Genomic DNA, 25272 nt, shown 5'->3' with positions numbered 1-25272 from the left:
GCGACATTGCGAAAGCCACGATGCACGCGGTAGACGAATCCATCCCTTTTCAGGTGGAAAGTGATGCATCTGATTTCGCCCTGGCCGCCACACTTAACCAGGCAGGCAGGCCTGTTGCGTTTTTTTCCCGCACCCTCCAAGGTCCCGAAATTCGGCATTCAGCGGTGGAAAAGGAGGCCCAGGCCATTGTGGAGGCCGTCAGACACTGGCGCCATTAACTGGCGGGGAAGCGGTTCACCCTGATCACGGACCAGCGGTCCGTGGCGTTTATGTTCAATAATACGCAGAGGGGCAAGATCAAGAATGACAAGATCTTGCGGTGGAGAATTGAGCTCTCCACCTATAATTACGATATTATGTATCGTCCAGGGAAACTCAATGAGCCCTCGGATGCCCTCTCGCGCGGAACATGCGCTACTATGCAGGAGGACCGCTTGAACGCCCTCCATAATGACCTGTGCCATCCTGGGGTCACTCGGCTCTACCACTTCATCAAAGCCCGCAACCTGCCCTACTCGGTGGAGGATGTCAGGTCAGTAACAAGGAGCTGTCGGATTTGCGCGGAATGCAAACCGCACTTTTACCGACCTGACCGGGCACAATTGGTCAAGGCCACTCGCCCCTTCGAGAGGCTGAGTGTGGATTTTAAGGGCCCCCTTCCCTCAACAGACCGGAACGTGTACTTTCTTAACATCATAGACGAGTACTCCCGGTTCCCGTTTGTTGTCCCCTGTGCGGACACGTCGACTGCCACGGTGATCAAGGCATTCCGTCATCTTTTTACCCTGTTCGGGTACCCCTGCTATACACATAGCGACAGGGGCTCGTCGTTCATGAGTAACGACTTGAGGCAATTCCTGCTCTCATACGGGATTGCCTCTAGTAGAACCACGAGTTACAACCCTAGGAGCAACGGACAGGTGGAGAGAGAGAATGCTACAGTCTGGAAGGCTGTCCTATTGGCGCTGAAGTCCAAAGGCCTTCCAGTCTCCCATTGGCAGGAGGTCCTCCCAAATGCGCTTCACTCCGTTCGCTCCCTCCTGTGTACGGCAACCAATGCTACTCCCCACGAGAGGATGTTCTCATTCCCTCGGAAGTCGTCCTCGGGGATATCTTTACCAGCCTGGTTGACGTACCCAGGACCCGTCCTTCTGCGGCGACATGTAAGGGCCCGCAAGTCCGACCCCTTGGTCGAACCGGTCCACCTCCTCCACGCCAACCCTCAGTATGCCTATTTGGCATATCCTGATGGGCGAGAGGACACAGTCTCGATCCGAGACCTGGCGCCCGCAGGGGACGTAGCAACTCCTGTCGCTCCCATACCCCCAGTCACGAATCCCCTATCGCTTATTTCTCCCCCGGACGTGGCGCGGTCAGCACCGGGACCAGTGCATAACAGTTATACTCCACTGTACAGCTTGCCTGAGACTCGGAGATCGGCGCCATCGCAGAAGGTACCGGGATCCCCTGCACTACCGCTTCATCAGGGTCAACCGGCCCGTGAGTCCTCGAGGGGACAGCCGGACGCTATTTTGGAGAGAACGCCACCGCAAGCACCTGCTCCGGTGTCACAGCCGGTATTGAGGAGGTCACAACGGCGGTGCGGTCCTCCAGACCGTCTGGACTTGTAGATTTTTTTTGTATATATGTAGTCTGTTTTCGCACCCCGCCGGCCTTTGTTCTCAAAGGAGGGGTGAATGTGGTGAACCATCGTTGGTTACCACTGTGGGGTTATTCTAATGTTGCTGTTGGGCTAGGGTGTTCACACTGTGGGGTTGTTATAATGTTGTTGTTGGGCTAGGGTGTTCACACTGTGGGGTTGTTATAATGTTGTTGTTGGGCTAGGGTGTTTACACTGTGGGATTAATACACCTGTGGTGGTTGCTGTTGTGGCACATCCCAGTCGGGCCCCGCCTCCTGGGAGAGGTATAAGACCCTCTGCTCGGGCGGGACCCCTCCAGTCTGGAATGGTGTACTCGTGTTTAAATAGTTCCATTGTTAGACAATAAAAGCCTTCAATTACTGAAGCCTTGTGTCTCGTGCTCGATTGTCGTGCATCAAGTATGAACTTTCCTTTGTGGGTATCATCGGCGATAATATGGGTTGAATGTAAGAAAATCCACTGGGGAGCTGACTCCTGCCTCTCTACTGTTATTTAAATACAGCAGTGGGAGGAGATTGACAGCAGAAGTCCCAGCCTGGGCAGGGGAAAGGATACCCTAGTCAGGCTACTGGAGTTCCTGTAGGTCTCGGGACCCCATTTTCTTGCTTATTTTGCTATGGTTCAGCTGAATTCAAGCAGGATCTTCTCCACTCCCCCATCCCCTTCTGTCTAAAGACATCTGAACTTCTCATAGAACTACTTAACTAGATGACCTGTGCCTTACCAAAGAGTTTTGCTCTCAACTTTGTACACTCATATTCAAAGTGCGTCTATTTAACAGAGCTGCAAAATGAAAATGAATTGTCAGCCTTGCATTGGTGGTTTGTAAACTCAGACTACCAATAACCAAAATAAACACGGCGGAAATGAATTTTTACGTTGATGGTGCTGAATTTGGTCGAGGAGGCACTGCTGCCAGGCAGTTTTTCACATTCCAATCCTTTTCCATTGGACACAACCCTAAAAACTAACTTTCAAAGAGAACATTTAAGTAACTGTACAAAGATGTAGAATCAAACAGATTACAATGACACAGCCCTTGTGCTCAAGAGGCTCTACATAGAATCCCCACTGTGCAGAAGGAGGCAATTCAGCCCATTGAGCCAGAACCGACAATCCCGCCCTGGCTCTATCGCTGTAACCCCAAGTATGTAACCCGCCAATCCCCCTGACTAAGGGACAATTTAGCGTGGCCACTCAACTTAATATGCATATCTTTGGAGTGTGGGAGGAAACCGGAGCACATGGAGGAAAGCAACACAGACGGAACAAGTTTGTGCAGATGCCACACAGTCACCTGAGGCTGGAATTGAACCAGGGTCCCTGGCACTGTGAGGCAGCAGTGCTAACCCCTGTGCCACCATGCCGCTCTTGTTTATACTAGGAATTTAAAAACCTGATGCCTGACAAATTTCTATCAATGCAACACAAAACAGCACAAATCCTAACATATAGCTTCTTAACATAGAACATAGAACAGTACAGCACAGAACAGGCCCTTCGGCCCACGATGTTGTGCCGAGCTTTATCTGAAACCAAGATCAAGCTATCCCACTCCCTATCATCCTGGTGTGCTCCATGTGCCTATCCAGTAACCGCTTAAATGTTCCTAAAGTGTCTGACTCCACTATCACTGCAGGCAGTCCATTCCACACCCCAACCACTCTCTGCGTAAAGAACCTACCTGTGATATCCTTCCTATATCTCCCACCATGAACCCTATAGTTATGTCCCCTTGGAATAGCTCCATCCACCCGAGGAAATAGTCTTTGAACGTTCACTCTATCTATCCCCTTCATCATTTTATAAACCTCTATTAAGTCTCCCCTCAGCCTCCTCCGCTCCAGAGAGAACAGCCCTAGCTCCCTCAACCTTTCCTCATAAGACCTACCCTCCAAACCAGGCAGCATCCTGGTAAATCTCCTCTGCACTCTTTCCAGCGCTTCCACATCCTTCTTATAGTGAGGTGACCAGAACTGCACACAATATTCCAAATGTGGTCTCACCAAGATCCTGTACAGTTGCAGCATAACCCCACGGCTCTTAAACTCCAACCCCCTGTTAATAAAAGCTAACACACTATAGGCCTTCTTCACAGCTCTATCCACTTGAGTGGCAACCTTTAGAGATCTGTGGATATGGACCCCAAGATCTCTCTGTTCCTCCACAGTCTTCAGAACCCTACCTTTGACCCTGTAATCCACATTTAAATTAGTCCTACCAAAATGAATCACCTCACATTTATCAGGGTTAAACTCCATTTGCCATTTTTCAGCCCAACTTTGCATCCTATCTATGTCTCTTTGCAGCCTACAACAGCCCTCCACCTCATCCACTACTCCACCAATCTTGGTGTCATCAACAAATTTACTGATCCACCCTTCAGCCCCCTCCTCTAAGTCATTAATAAAAATCACAAAGAGCAGAGGACCAAGCACTGATCCCTGTGGCACTCCGCTAGCAACCTGCCTCCAAACCGAAAATTTTCCATCCACCACCACCCTCTGTCTTCGATCAGACAGCCAGTTACCTATCCAATCGGCCAACTTTCCCTCTATCCCACACCTCCTCACTTTCATCATAAGCCGACCATGGGGGACCTTATCAAACGCCTTACTAAAATCCATGTATATGACATCAACTGCCCTACCTTCATCAACACACTTAGTTACCTCCTCAAAAAATTCTATCAAATTTGTGAGGCACGACTTGCCCTTCACGAATCCGTGCTGACTATCCCGGATTAATCCGCATCTTTCTAAATGGTCGTAAATCCCATCCCTAAGGACCTTTTCCATCAATTTACCAACCACCGAAGAAAGACTAACCGGTCTATAATTACCAGGGTCATTTCTATTCCCTTTCTTAAACAGAGGAACAACATTCGCCATTCTCCAGTCCTCTGGCACTATCCCCGTGGACAGTGAGGACCCAAAGATCAAAGCCAAAGGCTCTGCAATCTCATCCCTTGCCTCCCAAAGAATCCTAGGATATATTTCATCAGGCCCAGGGGACTTGTCGACCTTCAGTTTATTCAAAACTGCCAGGACATCCTCCCTCCGAACATCTATTTCCTCCAGCCTATTAGCCTGTAACACCTTCTCTTCCTCAAAAACATGGCCCCTCTCCTTGGTGAACACTGAAGAAAAGTATTCATTCATCACCTCGCCTATCTCTACTGACTCCATACACAAGTTCCCACTACTGTCCTTGACCGGCCCTAACCTCACCCTGGTAATTCTTTTATTCCTCACTTAAGTGTAAAAAGCCTTGGGGTTTTCCTTGATCCGACCCGCCAAGGACTTCTCATGTCCCCTCCTAGCTCTCCTAAGCCCCTTTTTCAGCTCATTCCTTGCTAACTTGTAACCCTCAATCGAGCCATCTGAACCTTGTTTCCTCATCCCTACATAAGCTTCCCTCTTCCTTTTCACAAGACATTCCACCTCTTTTGTGAACCATGGTTCCCTCACTCGGCCATTTCCTCCCTGCCTGACAGGGACATACCTATCAAGGACACCCAGTATTTATTCCTTGAAAAAGTTCCACTTTTCATTAGTTCCTTTCCCTGACAGTTTCTGTTCCCAACTTATGCCCCCTAATTCTTGCCTAATCGCATCATAATTACCTCTCCCCCAATTGTAAACCTTGCCCTACCGTACGGCCCTCTCCCTCTCCATTGCAATAACAAAAGACACCGAATTGTGGTCACTATCTCCAAAGTGCTCTCCCACAACCAAATCTAACACTTGGCCCGGTTCATTTCCCAGGACCAAATCCAATGTGGCCTCACCTCTTGTCGGCCTATCCACATATTGTGTCAGGAAACCCTCCTGCACACACTGCACAAAAACTGCCCCATCCGAACTATTTGACCTACAAAGGTTCCAATCAATATTTGGAAAGTTAAAGTCCCCCATGACAACTACCCTGTGACCCCCACACATATCCATAATCTGCTTAGCAATTTCTTCCTCCACATCTCTAATACTATTTGGGGGCCTATAGTAAACTCCTAACAACGTGACCGCTCCTTTCCTATTTCTAACCTCAGCCCATATTACCTCAGTGTGCAGATCCCCCTCGAAGTGCCTTTCCGCAGCCATTAAACTATCCTTGATTAACAATGCCACTCCTCCACCTCTTTTACCAGCTTCCCTACACTCACTGAAACATCTATACCCCGGAACATCCAACAACCATTCCTGTCCTTGTTCTACCCACGTCTCCGTAATGGCCACAACATCGTAGTCCCAAGTACGAATCCACGCCCCAAGTTCATCTACCTTGTTCCGGATGCTCCTTGCATTGAAGTAGACACACTTCAACCCACCTTCCTGTCTACTGGTACCCACCCTTGACCCTGATACCTTCCCCAATACCTCACCACCCTCACTGACTTCTGGACTACAACTCCTTTTCCCACTCCCCTGACAAATTAGTTTAAACCCCCCTGAAGAGCCGTATCAAATTTCCCTCCCAGGATATTGGTGCCCCTCTGGTTCAGGTGCACCCCATCCTGTTTGTACAGGTCCCACCTTCCCCAGAATGTGTTCCAATTATCCACATATCTGAAACCCTCCCTCCTACACCATCCCTGCAACCACATGTTTAACTGCACTCTCTCCCTGTTCCTCAACTCGCTATCACGTGGCACCGGCAACGTACCAGAGATGACCCCATGTTTTGTCTTGGCTCTCAGCTTCCAGCCCAGCTCCAGAAATTCCTGCTTTAAATCCCCGACCCTTCTCTTACCTATGTCGTTGGTACCAATGTGTACCACGACTTGTGACTGTTTCCCCTCCCCCTTCAGAATCCGGAAAACACGGTCCGAGACGTCACGGACCTTGGCATCCGGTAGGCAACATACCATCCGTGAGTCTCTTTTGCTGCCACAGAACCTCCTATCTATCCCTCTAACTAACGAGTCCCCAATAACTAATGCCCTCCCGCTCTGCCCCTTACCCTCCCGAGCCACAGAGACGGACACAGTGCTGGAGATCCTCTCACTGCGGCTCATCACTGGTATGCCATCCCCCTCAACTGTATCCAAAGCGGAATACTTGTTGCTAAGGGGAACGACCACAGGGGATCCCTGCATGGACTGTTTCCTCCCAGCCCCTCTCACCGTCACCCATCTGTTTTCATTCCTCGGAGTAACTGTATTCCTAAAGCTTCTGTCTATGGCCACCTCTGCGTCCCTAATGATCCTAAGTTCATCCAACTCCAGCTCCAGTTCCCTAACACGGTTTTGGAGGAGCTGCAGATGGGTGCACTTCCCACAGATGTAATCAGCAGGGACACGGTCGTCGTCCCTCACCTCAAACATAGTGCAAGAGGAACATAGCACTGCCTGCACACCCATCCCCTCTAGATACCTTACCAGTACCAGGTAGAAACAGCAAAAATGAATTAAACTCACCCCTGCTCGCCCTGTCCCCCGAAGCCCTGTGAGCCAAAGCCTTATTGCTCACACTCTGCTTCCCACGCACTCCACTGACCGCTCCCGACGCTGCCCGCTGTATACTGCAGCCTACCTTTTATACTTCGCGCGCTTAAAAAACCCTTCCCAGACTCCTTAGCAGCCCACTTCCGGTTTTCACTTTAAACCTAAGAAAAATACTACTACAAAAGTAAGGGCCAAAAAAAACCCACACTAGCTGACTAATTAAATAAATAAATAATTCTATATCAATCTCTCACCAGCACTCCTGCCTCCAATCACTCCCTCTCAGCTTGCTCCAGTGGATCAATTCTTGTGAAACCATTTCATTCTGTGTATCTTATGCAGAAGATAAAGTACAGAATGTCTGAACATGGATTGTTGGCCCACAAATTAAACTGTTTGTAATTTCAAACACTCCCATCAGCACGCTGTATAGTTTCTTTCAAACCTTTCCAAGTCCTCCCAAAAATGGTTGAGTTGATAAGATATTTTTTATGTTACTGTTGTCCCTGGTTGCACTCGACTGCGAATCACCAAATATGTTTTTTAAACAGTTCTATAGAAGTGAGAGACATTCAAAAATACAATGCATACAATGTATCACCAGGATGTGTGGGTTGATGGACGTCTTTACCTCTGTCACTGAATGAAATAGGTCATTTGAATAGCTGAATGATTTATGCGGGTGATGTGGGTTGTTTGCCTTTACTCAGGCCATGTTTCTAACACACCTGTTTTGATTTCATTGTCTAGTTTGAGATGTTAACAGGGTCACTGCCTTTCCAAGGCAAGGATAGGAAGGAAACCATGGCACTTATACTCAAGTAAGTTTGTGTTTTGAAAACGTGTAACATTCATTTTCTGCTTAAAGAATGTAGTTATGGTGCATTACTGACATCCATTTCAAATAGCATTAAATAAGGGCTGCTGATGCTTTAGGAGAAACGGATGACTGAGTCAATCCCTTTAGTTACAAGCCTGTATGGATCAATGTTCCAATCTTCATGCTGTGGTTATGATGAGATTCAACAGTTTTCTTAACAAAACTAGGATTATTATTATCCAGATCTATAAAATAGAATATGGTCATTTTGCCCATCCCTGTATGTAGTGTGCCTTTCCACTTGGACTACTAACCAATACCAACATTTCATGTTTAAAAGCGATATCTGCAAGGCAATCATAGTGTTCTCACATTGCAGCAAATGTTCAGTGATCAACTATCTAGAGATGGGGGTCATCTTTATCTTGAATGAATTATGAAGAGAAAACATTTGAGTATAGTTAAGCAACTCACTCCCTCCGCACATGCACGCAGCCCCCACACAGAGCCCCCCCCCCACCGCACGCGGCCCCCCCACCGCACGCAGCCCCTCCCGCACGCGACCCCTCCCGCACGCGACCCCTCCCGCACGCGGCCCTCCCTCACGTGGCCCCCCCCGCACGCGGCCCCCCCCTCCGCACGCGGCCCCCTCCGCACGCGGCCCCCCACCTGCACGTGGCCCCCCCCGCACGCGGCCCCCCCCGCACGCGGCCCCCCTTGCACGCGGCCCCCCCTGCACGCGGCCCCCTCTGCACGCAGCCCCCCCCCGCACGCGGCCCCCCCTGCACGCGGCCCCCCCCTGCACGCGGCCCCCCCCGCACGCGGCCCCCCCCGCACGCGGCCCCCCCCCCCCGCACGCGGCCCCCCCCACACGTAGCCTCCCCCGCACGCGGCCTCCCCCGCACGCGGCCCCCCCCCGCACGCGGCCCCCCCCCGCACGCAGCCCCCCGCACACAGCCCCCCCCTCGCAGCCACGCGCACGCTCACACCACACCCACACGCACCCTACATGTACACACATCCCAACCGTACCCCACATGTACACACACCCCACATGTACACACACCCCAAATGTACACACACCCCACACACCCATACCAGACGCACATGCGCACACACACACACACACAAATAAGATCTGAGCCATTTAATTGTCTCACCATTGTCAGCCTTCAACTCCTCTACCCTTGTTACACAGAAAATGGGGCTGTCACACACTGTTATTCGAGAATAAGCCTCTTTCAACGTTTATTAAATAATCCACCCCATTCCCTGGATTTCAGTTTATAGTAAAGCCAACATTCTGAGACTGATTCAATGCAAACACATCCATCTGAGGCAGTAGATAGTTGTTTAGCGATGTAAATAGTGAATGAATGTTAATATTAAATAGATCAACAGATAAATCAACAAAAGAATATAAAAATTGGAACAGGAGTGGTCCCAAATAGCCTCTTGAACGTGGCTACAACTCAGTAGGTACATGGTTAATCTTTAACCGCAACTCTACCTTCCCACCCTACCCCCAGGTACTGGGATTCCCTCAGTGCCAAAAAAGATCCATCTTTGTCATGAATATATTGAATGATGATCACCCACCGTCCACTGGGGCAGAGAATTCCAAAGATTCACAACCAACCTGGCCGACCTGTTAATCTGAGACCATATTTGTTCCAGACTCTTGGTCCAGGAGAAACTGTTTCTCAGTGTCTACACTGTCAGCTCTTCAAAGTAATTGCATACATTTCAGATGGTTCCATTCTCATTGTTCTAAACTCCAGAGAATCTAGCAAAATACTGCAGATGCTGAAAACTTAAAATAAAATCAGAAAGTGCTGGAAATACTCAGCAGGGCTGACAGTATGTGAGGAGAGGTTAGCAGAGTTGGAGTTCTCCTAAGATAAATGCAAAATACTGTGGATGCTGGAATCTGAAACAAAAACAGTAAAATGCTGGAAAATCTCAGTAGGTCTGACAGCATCTGTAGAGAGAGTGTAAAGCCAACGTTTCGAGTCTAGAGTTGGAGTTCTCCCAATCTGCCCGAGTTGGAGTTCTCCCAGTCTGCCCATGGCAGGTTTGGTGGCGGGAGGGCACAGAGTGTGTGGCAAGAGCCTAAAAGTCGGAAACCCACCAATGTAAAATTACGTTGCAATTCTCCCAATAGCAGGTTAATGGTGGGTCGGTCAGTCACTGGCTGATGGATAACGCCATTTGCGTTTATTTGCATCTCATGAATGCTCATTAAAACAGTTGCCCACTGGTTTCCCGTCCAGCCTTCTGATCTTGCTTCACACCAGCGGAAAATCACATCAGTGTCAAACCCGATTGCTAAAGAGTTGTGCGCACAGGGTAGTCCTCTGTTCACCAGGGACTTTGAGATGAGGGCAGCAAAGCCTTTCTGCCTTCGTGCTGCACTCTCCACCACTCTGCCGGGGTTCCTGCCTCCATCTCCATGCCAAGCTGGTCTTCATGGACAGCATTGTGCTGCTGGACCCACGCACCCTCCCATGTCAACGAGTCGGACCAGTACTGGGATTGGAGAGCACACGGGTCTTCTTTTTCTCCCACCTCACCCTCCCCTGGTGCCACACATCAGTGTTTATCTGGACAGCACTGTGCTGCAGGACTCAAGCAGCCACTACTATAGAGATCCAATGTTCAACTGGGGATGGAGTGTGAGGTGGAAAGGGGTGGGATGGTGGCCTGATGGAGACAAGGGAGGGTAATGTGGGAGGAAGGCTGTGGAAGGAGGCAGAGAAAGGGGTCACAGTGACAGGCAGAGGGACAAGGATGTGGATGACTGTTGTCAATTTAGTTTACCCAACCTACATGAAGATTAAAGTTCCTCAATGATTATTGACTTAGTCTGTTATATGGTCCTCTAAGTTTCTGTCTTCTCAACACTATGACTACTATTATGTGGGGTGGTGAGGGTGGGAGGCTGCCAGTTATTCCTATCAGTGTTTTCTGTCCTTTGCTATTCCTTAACTCCATTCGTAGAACTATAGAATCCATACAGTGGAGGCTGTTCGGCCCATCAAGGCTTCACCGATTCTCCGTAAAAGTATCTTACCCAGACCTGCACCCCCCACCCCCTATCCCCATAACCGTACACATTTAGCATGGCTAATCCACTTAACCAGCACATCTTAGGACTGCGGGAGGAAACTGGAGCACCCGGAGGAAACCCATGCAGGCACAAGGATAATCCATGCAGACACAGGGAGAACCCAAGGCCGGAATCGAACCCAGGTCCCTGACGCTTTGAGACAGCAGTCCTAACCACTATGCTATCCAGATTGTAGCACTAAACCAAATAAATGAAGGAGATCCTTAGTTTGATCTCTGATCTGTCTTGAGGTAGTTGATTTGGACCAGGGTGCGTGGTACTATGACAACTCAACTTAACATTCTTAGTCTAGGGAAGGGGAAATATCAACCACAATTCCTGCTCCTGATTGCTATCCAATGATCTGTGCCAATAAGTTCATGTGTAGGTGTTAAACAGACTTGTCTTGAGTTGGGATGCCCACTATCGTAGACCAGTCCAATGACATTCAATCTCTTGGCTTACAGATGACTACATAACAGAGGTACCAGTGGGCGTCTGGTGCTTGTGAGAGTCACACCTTGGCACAAGCCACAGCTTTCAGGAGAGGAAGTTGAAGTTAGGGAATAGCATAAACTAAGGGACAAAGGAATAGGTTGCCTCAAATACTTTTAAACACCTTATGTTTCTTTCACTTAATGATATGGGATTGTGTGTCTATATTTTAGAGCCAAACTGGGAATGCCACAATTCTTAAGCCCAGAAGCCCAAAGCCTTTTGCGAGCACTTTTCAAGCGGAATCCCTGCAACAGATTAGGTAAATATGTTTTAAATCTTCGCGAAAAATTGGATGACCCAGTGCGATAATTAAATGAAATCACCTTTATTATCTAATATTAACCTATGTGTTTTCCTGGGTAACTCGATTCATTTGTACAAAGATAATAATGCATAGGCCAGCTGCTACATTAAGGGCGTTTCTGAATGGAATGAACAGATATATTTTGAGTTATTTGTGATTTTTAACTCTCCCAATATCAAAGCATTTTCTGCTGACATTGAAGATAAGGAAACAATCAGCCTCTGATCTGTCAGCAGGTTATTTGCTTCATTGTCAAAGAAACACATGTTTTGAAGTCCAGTTGGCTCATTTCACTGCTCACACAAGTTTTCTCCAAAATTGTTATTTTACTGTAAACATTCGTTCAACATTTTAATCCCATGTTGTGCAAAGAAAGAAAAGTAACCATTAAAAGACAAATAGTTATTTGACAAAAGTAATAAAATATATGATGATCATTCTTTTTGTAAAACTGTCAAATTCAACAAAGTTTCTGATTTGTTTCTTAAAGATCCAGAACAGATAGAAACATAGAAATTCAAAGCAGGAGTAGGCCACTCGGCCCTTCGAGCCTGCTCCTCCATTCATTATGATCATGGCTGATCATCAAATTCAATAACCTGATTCCCCCTTCCCCCCCCATATTCCTTGATCCCTTTAGCCCCAAGAGCTATATCTAATTTCTTCTTGAAATCACACAATGTTTTGGCCTCGAGTAATTTCTGTGGTAATGAATTTAACAAATTCACTACTCTCTAGGTGAAGAAATTTCTCCTCCATCTCAATCTTAAAAGGCTTACCCCTTATTCTCAAACTATGACCCCTAGTTCTGGACTCCCCCACCACCAGCTATATGAACGGAGTGGGAATGGAGGGATACAAAAGAGTGGTCTAGTTTGGACCAGGGAACGGCGCGGGCTAATTGTTCCTTGTTTCTCGTTTCAAGGCTTCATTCTATGATCATCTTGCTGGTGCCAGTACAGAGCGAGACTGCGGATAGTTGGGAACCTGTCTCGGGGGCAGGGAATTCATATGGTGTTCGTGGATGTGGAAATGACTAGGGTTGGGAAGCATTTTCCGATCGGGGCCATTGTGATCTCCTGGACTCGTTTCAATCGCCTCAGGGGGTCGGAGAGGAATTTCCCAGATTTTTTTTCCCCATATTGGCCCTGGGGTTTTTCACTCTGGGTTTTCGCCTCTCCCTGGAGATCACATGGTCTGGATTGGGGGGGTGGGGGTGAGTTAATAGGTTGTAATGAACAAAGCATCGTAGCTGTGAGGGACAGCTCGGTGGATAGGATATTGGTATGTAGATAGGCTGGAAAATTGGGCGGGGATCCTGGATTCAGGATTCAATCCTGGACCGGGGAGCGGCGCGGGCTTGGAGGGCCGAAGGGCCTGTTCCTGTGCTGTATTGTTCTTTGTTCTTTGAACATTCTTTCTGAATCTACCCTGTCGAATCCTGTTCTGGATCCTGTTCAGATCTGAATGATCAGATGGGATTAGCAATGTGCCAAACTCCCAGTTTCTGTTGTTGCCTTTAATTCATTATAAAATGACTACTTTTTTAATATAAAGAATGCATCAATTTCATTTATGCTTTCTTTGGAGTTCGGAGGTGTACTACAGCTTTATAATTCAGCATTAACTACTTCAAAAGAACATGCTGGTTTTGGCATGACATGGCAAGAAGAAAAATTACTCCGCACATTACACATGACATGAAGAAAAGAACCACGGATACAAATTCCGTTTAGTCTGCTGCATATATTAGAGATTAGAGTTAGGTGCCCTTACAAAATAATGGGCAGAATATTCCAGGGGATGGATGGCTTGCATTAACGCACTACGGGTGGGTTAAATAGGGGCAGAGTGGGGCTCCTGCCCTCGGGAGCTGACAGCCAAGCCAATTAGCCAGAAGTTCCATCAGCCCCTGCATCACCAAGAGCCCATTTGTGGGCACTGCCAGGGCTGCGACCAGGAAGAAGACGGGTAAATCCAAAGTCTGGAGCAGAAAGGGTTTGGGCAGGTTAGGGAGGGGCATGGAGGGATGGTGGAAGTGGTGTGCTTAATGCAGTAAGTGGGTAGAAGGAAAGGGAATTTTATTGTCGGGGGACTGACCCCGATTTGCAAATTGCAACCCCTAACGATAAAGTCCTCCCTTCTCTCCTGCCCTTTGATAACATTCTTTTAAAAGTAGGCTACCCGATCCCACCCGATTGTCCATGCCAAACCTGTTGTGGCATAGGCAGTATATCATCAATTGGTTTGGTAACAGACCCACTTGACCCTTCATTATTTAAATATGGTGGGTGGGTTGCCAATCTCACGCCTGGGATGAACTCAGGGGTGGGCAAGAAGGTGGTTGGATGAGCACCTGCCCTATTTTACAGGCCCACCTCATCACACCTGACGGGGTCACATAAAATGCAGCCTGGTGACTTTTCAGAAGCACTTATTCCTTTGTTTGTATTTTAATTTTGGTTTTAAGGTGCTGGACCTGATGGAGTTGAGGAGATAAAACGGCACTGTTTCTTTGGAACTATAGACTGGAATGTAAGTGCATTTCTGAAGTTTTAAGCTCTTAATAAGATTTGCTTTTAATGAACATCCGCTATTTTGCAATCAGTGATGGGTTTTTTTCAAGTTCCCTCGTGTGGCGATGCATTGTAATGTGATTGGCCTTTTTGCTGTCGTTTAGTCTTTCTGTTTATACTGCAGTACGGTTTCAATAGCTGGAAGGATAAGATGTTGAGAGCACTGGTAAATGACAATGGCTGAACACTTAACACCATCTGCAGTTAAGAATATATTCATGAGCTGTATTTTAAAAAGCAGAGCTAAAAATAATCAGGAAAATAACAACTTAGCTTCGACTAAATTACTACATTTTGGCAAGCATGTCATTTTCTAGTAAAATATGTTCCCCTTTCACACTTGCCAAGTCCAATTTTATATTAAAGCAAAACACTGACGGTGTTGCTGGGAATCTGAAATAAAAACAGAAAATGCTGGAAAAACTCTGCAGATCTGGCAACATCTGTGGAGAAAGAAACAGAATTAATATTTTGTACAAGTCTGCATGACTGTTCTTCAGAGCTGAAAAGAGGGAAACATTTGACAGATTTTATACTTCATAAGAGCGGATAAAGCAAAATATAAGTCAGTGATAAGTGGGAGCTAGAAGAAATTGTGACAAAGATGTATAGGGCACGAGTGAGGAGGATATAAAGATTTTACAGACCGATATAGATAGGTTAAGAGAATTGGCAGATGGAGTTTAATGTGGACAAGCCCATTTTGGCAGAAAAAATAGAAAAGCAGATTATTATCTAAATGGAACGTAGATTCAAACTGCATCTGGGCAAAGGGATCTGGGTGTCTATGTTCATGAATCACAGAATGCAGGTGCAGCATGTAATGAAAAAGGCAAATGGGATGTTGGCACTTATTGTAAAGGGACTGGAGTACAAAAGTCGAGAAGTGTTGTTGTAATTGTATAGGGTGTTGGTGAGACCACATCTCGAGTATTGTGTCCAGTTTTGGTCTCCTTATTTGAGGAAGGATGTAGTGGCTGATGCACTATCAATTATGCGACGACTAGTTAGTACGCAAGAACAAACAGGCTTTTGTTCACAAAAGACTTGGAGCACACCCATGCTGATGAACTGATCCGGCGACTGAGGCAGGGGGTTTGGGAGCAGTCACCTTTATACCTGGACCCGGGGGGGGAGTCTCAGGCAGGGCCGTCAGGGGCGTGTCCAGGCATGTCACACATACACACAGGCAATAACTTAACAGTGGTTTACCACAGTGGCATTGGAGTCAGTTCAGGGGAGATCCATCAGATTGATTCCGGGGATGAAGGGGTTGACATATGAGGAGAGATTAAACAGTTTGAACTTATACTCGCTGGAGTTTAGAAGGATAAGAAGGGATCTGATCGAGGTATATAAAATTTTAAAAGGTAAATGTAGACCAAAGGTTTCCCCTTATGGAGCAACCTCAAACAAGAGTTCACAGGCATAGTTTGCAAAGTGGTAGACTTAAAACTGAGATGAGGAGGAACTATTTCTCACAGAGGGTGGTGAAATTGTGGAACTTACTGCCCTATAGTGCGAGTGCGGTGGAGTCTGAATCATTGAATGGTTTCAAGAAGGAGATAGATATGTTTCTAATAAAAAAAGGGATAAGAGGATATGGGGGACAGGTGGGGAGGTGGATTTGAGACCAGGGAGAGATCAGCCATCTGATTGATTGGTGGAGCAGGCTCAAAGGGCTGATGCCTACTTTTGCTCCTATGTTCCTACAAGATAGAGAAATTGTTAATAGCAAAGTGAAGGACTGTGGAAGTGGCATAGAGGTAAGATAGCAAAATGAGTTAACAGGAGAGCAAAGGTCAGTGCTCAGTGAAAGCAAATCTGTAGAATAAATAACAGATGGCTCTGTGGGAGAGATGTGGAAGGTTGCACTGGGACAAAAGAATTGTTGGATGAAAAGAAAGGGTCAAGATGGAGGAGAAAGGTCACAGTCTAAAACTGTTGAACTCAATGTTGAATTCCAAAGGCTGTAACATGCCTAATCAAAAGATGAGAGGTTGCTCCTCCAGCTTGCATTAAGCTTCACTGGAGCATTGCAGCAGGCCAAGAACAGACATGTTGGCATGAAAGCAAGGTGCAGAGTTAAAATGGAAAGCAACAGGAAGGTTGGGGTTATGCTTGAGGACTAAGCGAAGGTATTCCACAAAGCGGTCACCCAGTCTGCGTTTAGTCTTCCCCAGTGTAGTGGCGGGCACATTGGGAGCAGCAAATGCAGTAAACCAAATGGAAAGAGGTGCAAATGAAATGTTGCTTCACCTGAAAGGAGTATTTGGGACCTTGACGGTGAGGAGGGAAAGGGGAAGGTGTTGCACCTTCTGCGATTACATAGACAGGTGTTGTGGGAAGGGTTGGGGACAGTGGAGGAGTGGACCAGGGTATCATGGAGGGAGTGGCCCTTGCGGAATTCTGACAGCAGGGACGAGGAAAAGTAGAAGTAAAGTTTATTTATTAGTCACAAGTAAAGCTTACATTAACATTGCAATGAAGTTACTGCGCAATTCCCCCAGTCGCCACACTTCGGCGCCTGTTCAGGTCAATGCACCTAACCAGCATGTCTTTCAGACTGTGGGAGGAAACCAGAGCACACTGAGGAAACCCACACAGACATGGGGAGAACATGCAAACTCCACACAGACAGTGACCCAAGCCGGGAATCGAACCTGGGTCCCTGGCACTGTGAGGCAGCAGTGCTAACCACTGTGCCACCGTGCCGCCTGGGGAAGATGTGGTTGGTAGTAGCATCGTGTTGGAGGTGGCAGATATGGCAGAGGATGATCCTTTGAATGTGGAGGCTGGTTGGGTGAAAACTGAGGACAAGGGGGACTTCATCCTGGTTCTGGAAAGGAGGGGAAGGGATGAGGGCTGAGAAATAGATTGGACTAGATTGAGTACCCTTTAGCCACAAAGGGGAACCTTGACTAAGGAAAAAGGCAGATATTTCAGAAGTGCCATTTTCGAATGTGGCATCATCGGAAAAGATGTGGCGGAGGTGGAGAAACTGAGTGAATGGAATGGAGTCCTTACTTGAAATGGAGACAGAAAGTCAAGGAGAAAGAGATGTGGGAAGGGAGCTGAGTAGGACTAGAACAAAGAATGTTTTGCATACCCCACAAAAAGACAGGCATAAAGCAGGCCCATGCAGGTACCCATAGCCACACCTTTTATTTGTAGGAAGTGAGACAAGTTAAAGGAGAAATTGCTGTGTAACAGCCAGGCAGAGGGGAGTGATGGTGGATGTGGATTGTTCAGACTTCTGTTCAAGGAAGAAGCAGAGAGCTCTCAGACCCTCGTGCTGGGGACTGGTGGTATAGAGGGATTGGATGTCCATAGTGAATGAGGAGATGGTTAGGGCGAGGAAACTGGAAATTGTTGATATGATGTAGGGCATCAGAAGGATCATGAATATAGGCGGGAAGAGACTGGACAAGGAGAGAGAGGACAGAGTCAAGATAGGAAGAAGTGAATTACAAAATCCACAGGCATGTCCTGGTAGGCCCATCAGATCAGCCTGTTCCTGCCCCATTTCTCCCTTTCTTGACACCATCCTACATGTGTGATCCTTCTAATGCCCTATATCATACTGGAGATTGTTTGGGCCTCGTCCCCATCTTGTCCCTGTCCACCACATTCCTTGTTCCAGTCTAACTCAGACCCCCTCCCACAACTTTTTCTTTGTGCTCTCATCTGGACCTGGGAAAATGTATTAATTTTGCCTCCAATTTCCACCCCTCTCTCACCTTCACATAGTCCACCTCGACATTTCCTTTCCCTTCCCTGACCTCTCAGTCTCCACTTGTGGTGATAGACTGATCATTATAAACCCACCAACTGCCACAGCTACCTCAACTACAACTCCTCACACTCTGTTCCCTGTAAGGACCCATTCCTCTGGTTTATCCACCTCTGTTCTGGTGATACTGCCTTTGAAAACAGCACTTCTGACATGTCTGTCTTGTTGCATCTCTCATTTCATTTGTATCTTCTTCATGAATGGCTTGGTCAGTGGCAAGGGTAACTCTTTACTAATAAAGTAAGTTACACCAGCTATTCTACCCGCCACATTCTACCTTGCATAAACTTAAGGTCATCCAAATCTCTGAGAGATTCTCTTCGTGAGGCCATGGTGAATTGTGGCAAGAGACACACATCTACGTTCAGTCAGGATACACGAGGAGTTGACTAGGAGGCGGAAGGGATCAAGTGCTTGGAGCAGGAGTTGCTTGATCTGGTGTCCTGGCTTGATTAAGCCATCGTGGACCAGACCATGCGGAAGGTGTACAATGGGAAGAAGGGCACAGGGAGAGACCTGCAGCTTGTTGGGTCGAAGTGAATTTGTGGCATGGCTACTGTTTGTCTGACACTGGTCCCACAGTTGCATCTTCTTCTCACTGGAAAAAGGAGACAGTCCATAAACAGTGCTTGGAGATCCAGAAGCGGGTGCAAAACATGCTTCCGGCTACAATTGGCCCTGAACACAATTTCACCATTGATGGGCAGCCAGTGTGAAATGTATGCTGTGAAAGGCTCGGTGCTGCCGAGGAGGACAGGAGGTGAGCAGACAGCAAGAGAAGGGAAGGTGCGGACTGGGGTGTCTTAAGGTGCTCCCTCAAGGGGACAGTCACTGTGGAGCATGTCAGGGAGCTGCAGACCTGTACAAGGTACATTCTGATGGAAAAACAATGCGTAGGCAACACATTCAAGCACAAACCTCAGTCCCAGACACCTTTCCAAATTTAATTTCAGCCTTGACATTTCCTCTTGCCCTGGATCGAGTTTGCAATTAAAACATAAAGGCCGTCTGGCCAGTCAAACAGCCCACCAACCATAAATTAGACTGGTCATGTAAAATTGCTTTCAATTGGCTTCTTATAATGGGCTTAATTACCTGCTTGATTGTCAGCGGCACAATTCCAACTCTCTCACACACCTGCCGACCAAAATATCGCGCAAGTGTGCAATGATGTCAAGACACATGTCCCATGTTGTCTTGCACAATTTCATGCAGTTCCGGGTTAGGCACATACCATCCAAGCAATGTAAAATTATGGCCAATAGTATGAGCGAGATATGGAATTCAAAGGGTAAATATAGAGGGAAGAGGTTACTGAGATTGCCAGTGCAGATTTCTGTTTGTGTGTCCAGCTGCATAGCCCTATGCTGCCAATTAACACTGGCAGCTTTTACTGATGTCTTTAGATAAGATTTCATCCAGCCATACGGTTTTATCCAGCGATACTGTAGCCAGTGGGAGTGGGGCAATTCCTCCTGTCAGCTACATATTATAGCACAAAAAAGTCAAAAGCTGTTGGGCAGAAAGGGCTACTTGTGCTAAAGTAAACGTAAGCAGCTGATCCTCTGTCGGTAAAAGAGAGTTTTGAAAAGTCAAGTTAAGACTGGAAGAAAGCATAACATTCATTCTCAGAAGCAAACTTCAAGAAAGAATGGTCCGATACTATATAATTCCCAGTGATCAAGAATATCTCCAGTAAAGGAATATGATAGGAATACAATCAAAATGAGGACGTTGTTTTCACTTGAATAATTCTACACATACAACCAAAACTGATATATTAACTGTATGTTTAGATTATTATAAATAAAAGTACTTCAAATTAACTAAACATTAACTGTGGTGAGAGCTAAAGTAGCAATTAGATCCTGCCACATTGAGGGGAGATGATGGTATAGTGTTAATGTCACTAGGCAAGCAATCCAGAGGCCCAGGCCTATATTTTGGGGACATGGGTTCAAATCCCACCTTTACAGCTGGTGGAATTACAATTCAGTCAATAAATCTGGAATGTAAAGCTGAAATGGGTAATGGGTGACTATGACGACCATCATTGATTGTAAAAATCCATCTGGTTCAACCTTGTCCTTTACTGAAGCAAATCAGTCATCCTTACCCAGTCTGGCCTACAGGTAACTGCAGACCCACAGCAATGCGGTTGACTCAAAGAGCCCTCTGAAATAGCCCATCAAGTCAGTCAAATGTAATTAGGAGTCAGCAACATCTTGCTGCCAACGGCAACTTCCTATGATGAATAAAGAAAGAGAAATGACTGAACTGAACCATCTGCAGAGTAAAGGAGACTTGTGCATGAAGGTCAATCACACTCCCAACATGGTAATAGTACAAGTCTTCAATGTGAAGGCACCTTAAGATCTCCATGAACTGCCGCCATTCCTTTATGCATTATGCAATCTACCATTTATTTCAATCAACCGCTAGTTTCATTTTCAACGTTCTTCTTATAGAGTAGATGTGCTGAGTGTAATTAAATGGATGAAGTCATAATGAAGATGATGTTAATATTGGATCTGACATTACCTTGCTGTATTGTAATACAGCATATTCAACACAAGATAATGGAAAGTGAGGATTAGAATGTGGCATAACTTGATATAAAACATAAAGGTTTAAGATTTTCTATGCATTGTTTTACTGCTGTGGTTAGTGTATATTTAATGAGTTGACAGCTTTGTTCAAATGGCACAGACAGAACTTTAATGTAAAATGCAGTAAGAACAGAGGAAGCTAGAATTTATTTAGTTCTGTGTCACTGGAATACATTCTTTCCCAACAGAAATTATACAGGAAAGAAATTAAGCCACCATTTAAACCAGCTGTCGGAAGACCAGAGGACACGTTTCACTTTGATCCTGAATTCACATCAAGGACACCAATTGGTCAGTTGTCTCTTTGTCACATTTGATTTGATTTATTATTGTCACGTGTATTGGGATACAGTGAAAAGTATTGTTTCTTGCGCGCTATACAGACAAAGCATACTGTTCATAGAGTACATAGGGGAGAAGGAAAGGAGAGGGTGCAGAATGTAGTGTTACAGTCATAGAAAGATCAACTTAATATATGGTAGGTCTATTCAAAAGTCTGATGGCAGCAGGGAAGAAGCTGTTCTCTGAATTGCTCAATTTAACTCCATTTATTAAACATTAGAGGGTAATTAATTTTGATGTGATTGTGTAAAATGGGTGAGAGTGAATCAGAAGCTGATTTATTTACTATAGATTTACTTCAGGTTTACCTGAAGAAGGAGTTTTTTAAAAATCCTAAAGCTAGTGTTATTCCAGCACAGGTTTGTTTATTCATCAAATACAATTGTGGATGGCAATGGATATTTTTTGTGCCAGATCAAAACATTTGATAGAAATATACAAAGTGCAGGAGTAGGTTATTCGGTTCCTCGAACCTGCTCCACCAATCAATAAGATTATGGCTGACCTAGAATCTTAGCATCCCTGTAGTGGAGAAGGAGAGTAAGAAGTCTCACAACACCAGGTTAAAGTCCAACAGGTTTATTTGCCAAATAAGCCTGTTGGACTTTAATCTGGTGTTGTGAGACTTCTTACTGTGCTTACCCCAGTCCAACGCCGGCATCTCCACATCGTGGAGAAGGAGGCCATTCAACCTATCAAACCCGCACTGACCACAACCCCATGCAGGTCCTATCCCCGTAACCCCATGTATTTACCCTGCTAATCCCCCTAAAAGGGCAAATTAGCATGACCAGTCAACCTAACCTGCACATCTTTGGACTGTGGGAGGAAACCGGAGCAGCTGGAGAAAACCCACGTGGACGCAGGGGGAACGTGCAAACTCTGCACACACAGTGACCCGAGGCCAGAATTGAACCCAGGTCCCTGGTACTGTGAGGCAGCAGTGCTAACCACTGTGTCACCACGCCACCCTTGGATCTAGCTGGATCCTAATGGCAAAATGGTGAAGAGCAATAATAATTTTCCAAGCTGCCACTTAGGGTTAATTTTGGATATTTAAATTCGCTTTCCCTGCTACCTGTTTCCGAATTTATCAGTACAATTTTAAAATGTAACAGTGTTCAGTCTGTAGGGTCTGTTTGCAATTTACAAAACTGTGAAATTTGTTGTGCTGAAGATACTGAAAGGGCTAAATTGGGAGAAGCAGAACTCATTTTCTTTCAGTATTTCATGACCACATTGGGATTGGAAATGAGACCTGAGAGCTGTGAATATGCTGCTGATGGGGTGTATGCAGGATACCATCAGGGGTTTGTGCGCATGTGGCTAATGACCACCAGCAATATGTGTACAGCAACAAGGTGATGATGCCAATCAGTGTGCAATGCTGATTTGACGCCAATGTTGCCACTTTTAAACTTGCCCTGTCTTCCCTACTGAACATAACAATAAACAGAATGAGGTACTTTCCACCAGCCATTTTTAGTGGACCATGAATTACAACAGTTAGATTGCTAACTTATTTCTTCTGGCCTATGGTGCAAATGTATGCACTTGGCTAAAGTATCCATATCGCACAGAGAGTGGTCGGGCTGATCTCTGAGCACCTTTTTGTCAGTGATATTTCTGCTGAAACAAGTTGCTTCCACATGTGTGACTTAACAGAGCTTCCTTTGGGAGTTGAACATGATTGGGAGAATAAAAAGAGGCCACATAGAGCAGGACAAGCTGCTAGAAGAAGGAGCAGGAGGAAGAAAGAAGGACGTTCAGCAGGAGGCTGAACTTCAGGGAACAATAGTCTTGCCTCAACTTCAGGGAAGGTGAATGCTTGAGAGATCCTCACTTTATGAAAGAAATCATGACTAAAATATAGGAATTCCAGCAGCCTCAAAGCAGGGCAAGGACAATATTGCTCATTGCTGTCAAGGTGCATGCAGCCTCAATTGTGTAGTCACTCAGTAGTGTGCTGAGGGATGATTGTGTACTAATATCAGTTACTCTCCATGGCTTTTGGCAATACCTTGAGCAATGCTTTCGGAATCTCCTGGAGGGGCCATTCATGACAGCAAGGTCAGTTGGAGGTCAGACAAAGTGCGGTCCAAAAGGCCCTCAACAGCAACACACATGAAGGAAAACCGTGGGTCGCACTGGCTGCAGAGTCAGTGGAAGGCTGCAGTAGAAAGATAGTCCTGGCCATCGTGGTTTGACACTTCACTAAAATCTGACCAGCAACAAGGACACCACGAACTGCCGGCTCAAAGTGGAGAGGATCTCAAAGCATATTGCGCATATCGACACAGACATCAAGTTTCTACAAAGATGATCTGTTAAGACTCGCATTCCAACCATTATCTTGTAATTGAGTTTGTGTCTATCTGTCCTGTTTGTGAACTGAACTCTTCACTCACCTGATGAAGGGGCAATGCTCCGAAAGCTCGTGTTACCAAATAAACCTGTTGGACTTTAACTTGGTGTTGTGAGTCTACTTACTACGCCTACCTCAGTCCAACGCCGGCAACTCCACATCATGACTACCACCGACACCGCAAACTGCCGGCTCAAAGTGGAGAGGATCTCAAAACAGATTGCACACTTTGACACAGACATCAAGTTTCTGTAAAGATGACCTGTTAAGACTTGCATTCCAACCATTATCTTGTAATTGAGTTTGTGTCTATATATGCCCTATTTGTGAACTGAACTCTTCACTAACCTGATGAAGGGGCAACGCTCCGAAAACTCATGCTACTAAATAAACCTGTTGGACTTTAACTTGGTGTTGTGAGACTACTTACTGTGCCTACCCCAGTCCAATGCCAGCACCTCCACATCATGACTTAGTTCCAGGCTCAGTGATGCAGTACCTCTGCTGGCCACTACAATGCTATGCCTGGATGGGCTGGAGAGTTGTTGGTCAATCTGATTGGCGGGACGTCCTTCCAATTGCGGACTGAAGTTCCACCTGCTGCCAGTCAATGAAATGGTGGCAGGTTTGCTTGAGACGATGGGGATGCATTTCCTGCCAACTGCCTGGATGGTGAGGGTCGAGCCCAATCATCTGAAAAATTCAAGCCATATGTCCATTCACCACGTGTTTTGAATAAGTTTTGAACAAAGGCAGGCATGAATTTGACAGATAATATTCACCTTGGCATGACCATTCCAGGGGAGATTCCCCCACTCAGAGTGATTCAGATCAAACTTTCCAGGAGCTTCATAGCCTGTTGGATAAGCAAAGATTGCTTCTTGGCCTTTTGGCTAAGATCCAGTGTAGTATCAACGCTCTGCAATTGGTTGAAGTCATGAGGTTGCACTGAGGCTTCATTTGAAACAGTTTTTTTTAAACGGCATCTCGGCCTTTTGGCTAAGATGCAAATGAGGTCAAGTTTTGGAGAAGGTGCAATGCCTGCTCCAATCAGCTTGGATCATGTAGATCAAGCCTCAGACAGGAAGTGGGAGGCCTGTCTTTACAGCTTGGATCTGGAATGTCTCACTTGCTGAGACTTTGAATTGGACTTTGATTGGATTGAATTGGATAAAAACAAAAAGAAAATCGCCTAACTCTTTGGCAACCATGTTAACAGCTTATCAGTGTTCATTTTAAACTAATAAAAGACTTTTCCAGAAGTTTCCAAACGACCACAGTCCATGTTCAAAATTATGAATATGACATGCCTTTACTGGGCATGAAACAAAAGGGAAGCAGCTCCTCTGCTCTGCCCCATGTACCCAAACCTCTGTGGGTCAAGGAGTGTCCTGTCCAGTCACATTGTGAACAGGGCAGAAACTCAGTTCATCAAGCCAAGGACCAGTAGACAGCTTAAGTGTGTGCTCCCTGTATTGGGAGCAAACTGCACAGAGTAACGGCACAGTGACACAGTGGTTAACACTGCTGCCTCACAGCGCCAGGGACCCAGGTTCGATTCCTGGCTTGGGTCACTGTCCGGGTGGACTCTGCACGTTATCCCCGTGTCTGCGTGGGTTACCTCCGGGTGCTCCAGTTTCCTTTCACAGTGCGAAAGACGTACTGGGTTAGATGCATTGGCTATGCTAAATTCTCCCTCAGTGTACCCCAACAGGCATTGGAATGTAGCGACTAGGGGATTTTCACA

The 25272-nt window shown here is 46.3% G+C and overlaps 1 protein-coding gene and 1 non-coding gene across 2 annotated transcripts in view; both read left to right on the top strand.

Annotated features, from left to right (window-relative positions):
• The window catches only part of LOC144504826 (ribosomal protein S6 kinase alpha-2), a 204106-nt gene that overhangs the window by 116660 nt on the left and 62174 nt on the right, over window positions 1-25272 (top strand). Inside the window, exons 9-12 of the mRNA XM_078230580.1 lie at window positions 7860-7930; window positions 11707-11795; window positions 14311-14375; window positions 21007-21109. Of these exons, the coding sequence (XP_078086706.1) occupies window positions 7860-7930; window positions 11707-11795; window positions 14311-14375; window positions 21007-21109 (328 nt within the window). The remainder of the gene's footprint in view (window positions 1-7859; window positions 7931-11706; window positions 11796-14310; window positions 14376-21006; window positions 21110-25272) is intronic.
• LOC144504962 (U2 spliceosomal RNA) lies at window positions 24399-24589 on the top strand. The gene has a single exon (XR_013499741.1). It is a non-coding gene; the product is annotated as a U2 spliceosomal RNA (small nuclear RNA).

The sequence above is a fragment of the Mustelus asterias genome, chromosome 15 (genome assembly GCF_964213995.1).
Source record: "Mustelus asterias chromosome 15, sMusAst1.hap1.1, whole genome shotgun sequence".
Classification (NCBI taxonomy): Eukaryota; Metazoa; Chordata; class Chondrichthyes; order Carcharhiniformes; family Triakidae; genus Mustelus; species Mustelus asterias.
Note: the sequence above shows the minus strand (reverse complement) of the source record. Positions and strands in the feature narration are given on the sequence as shown.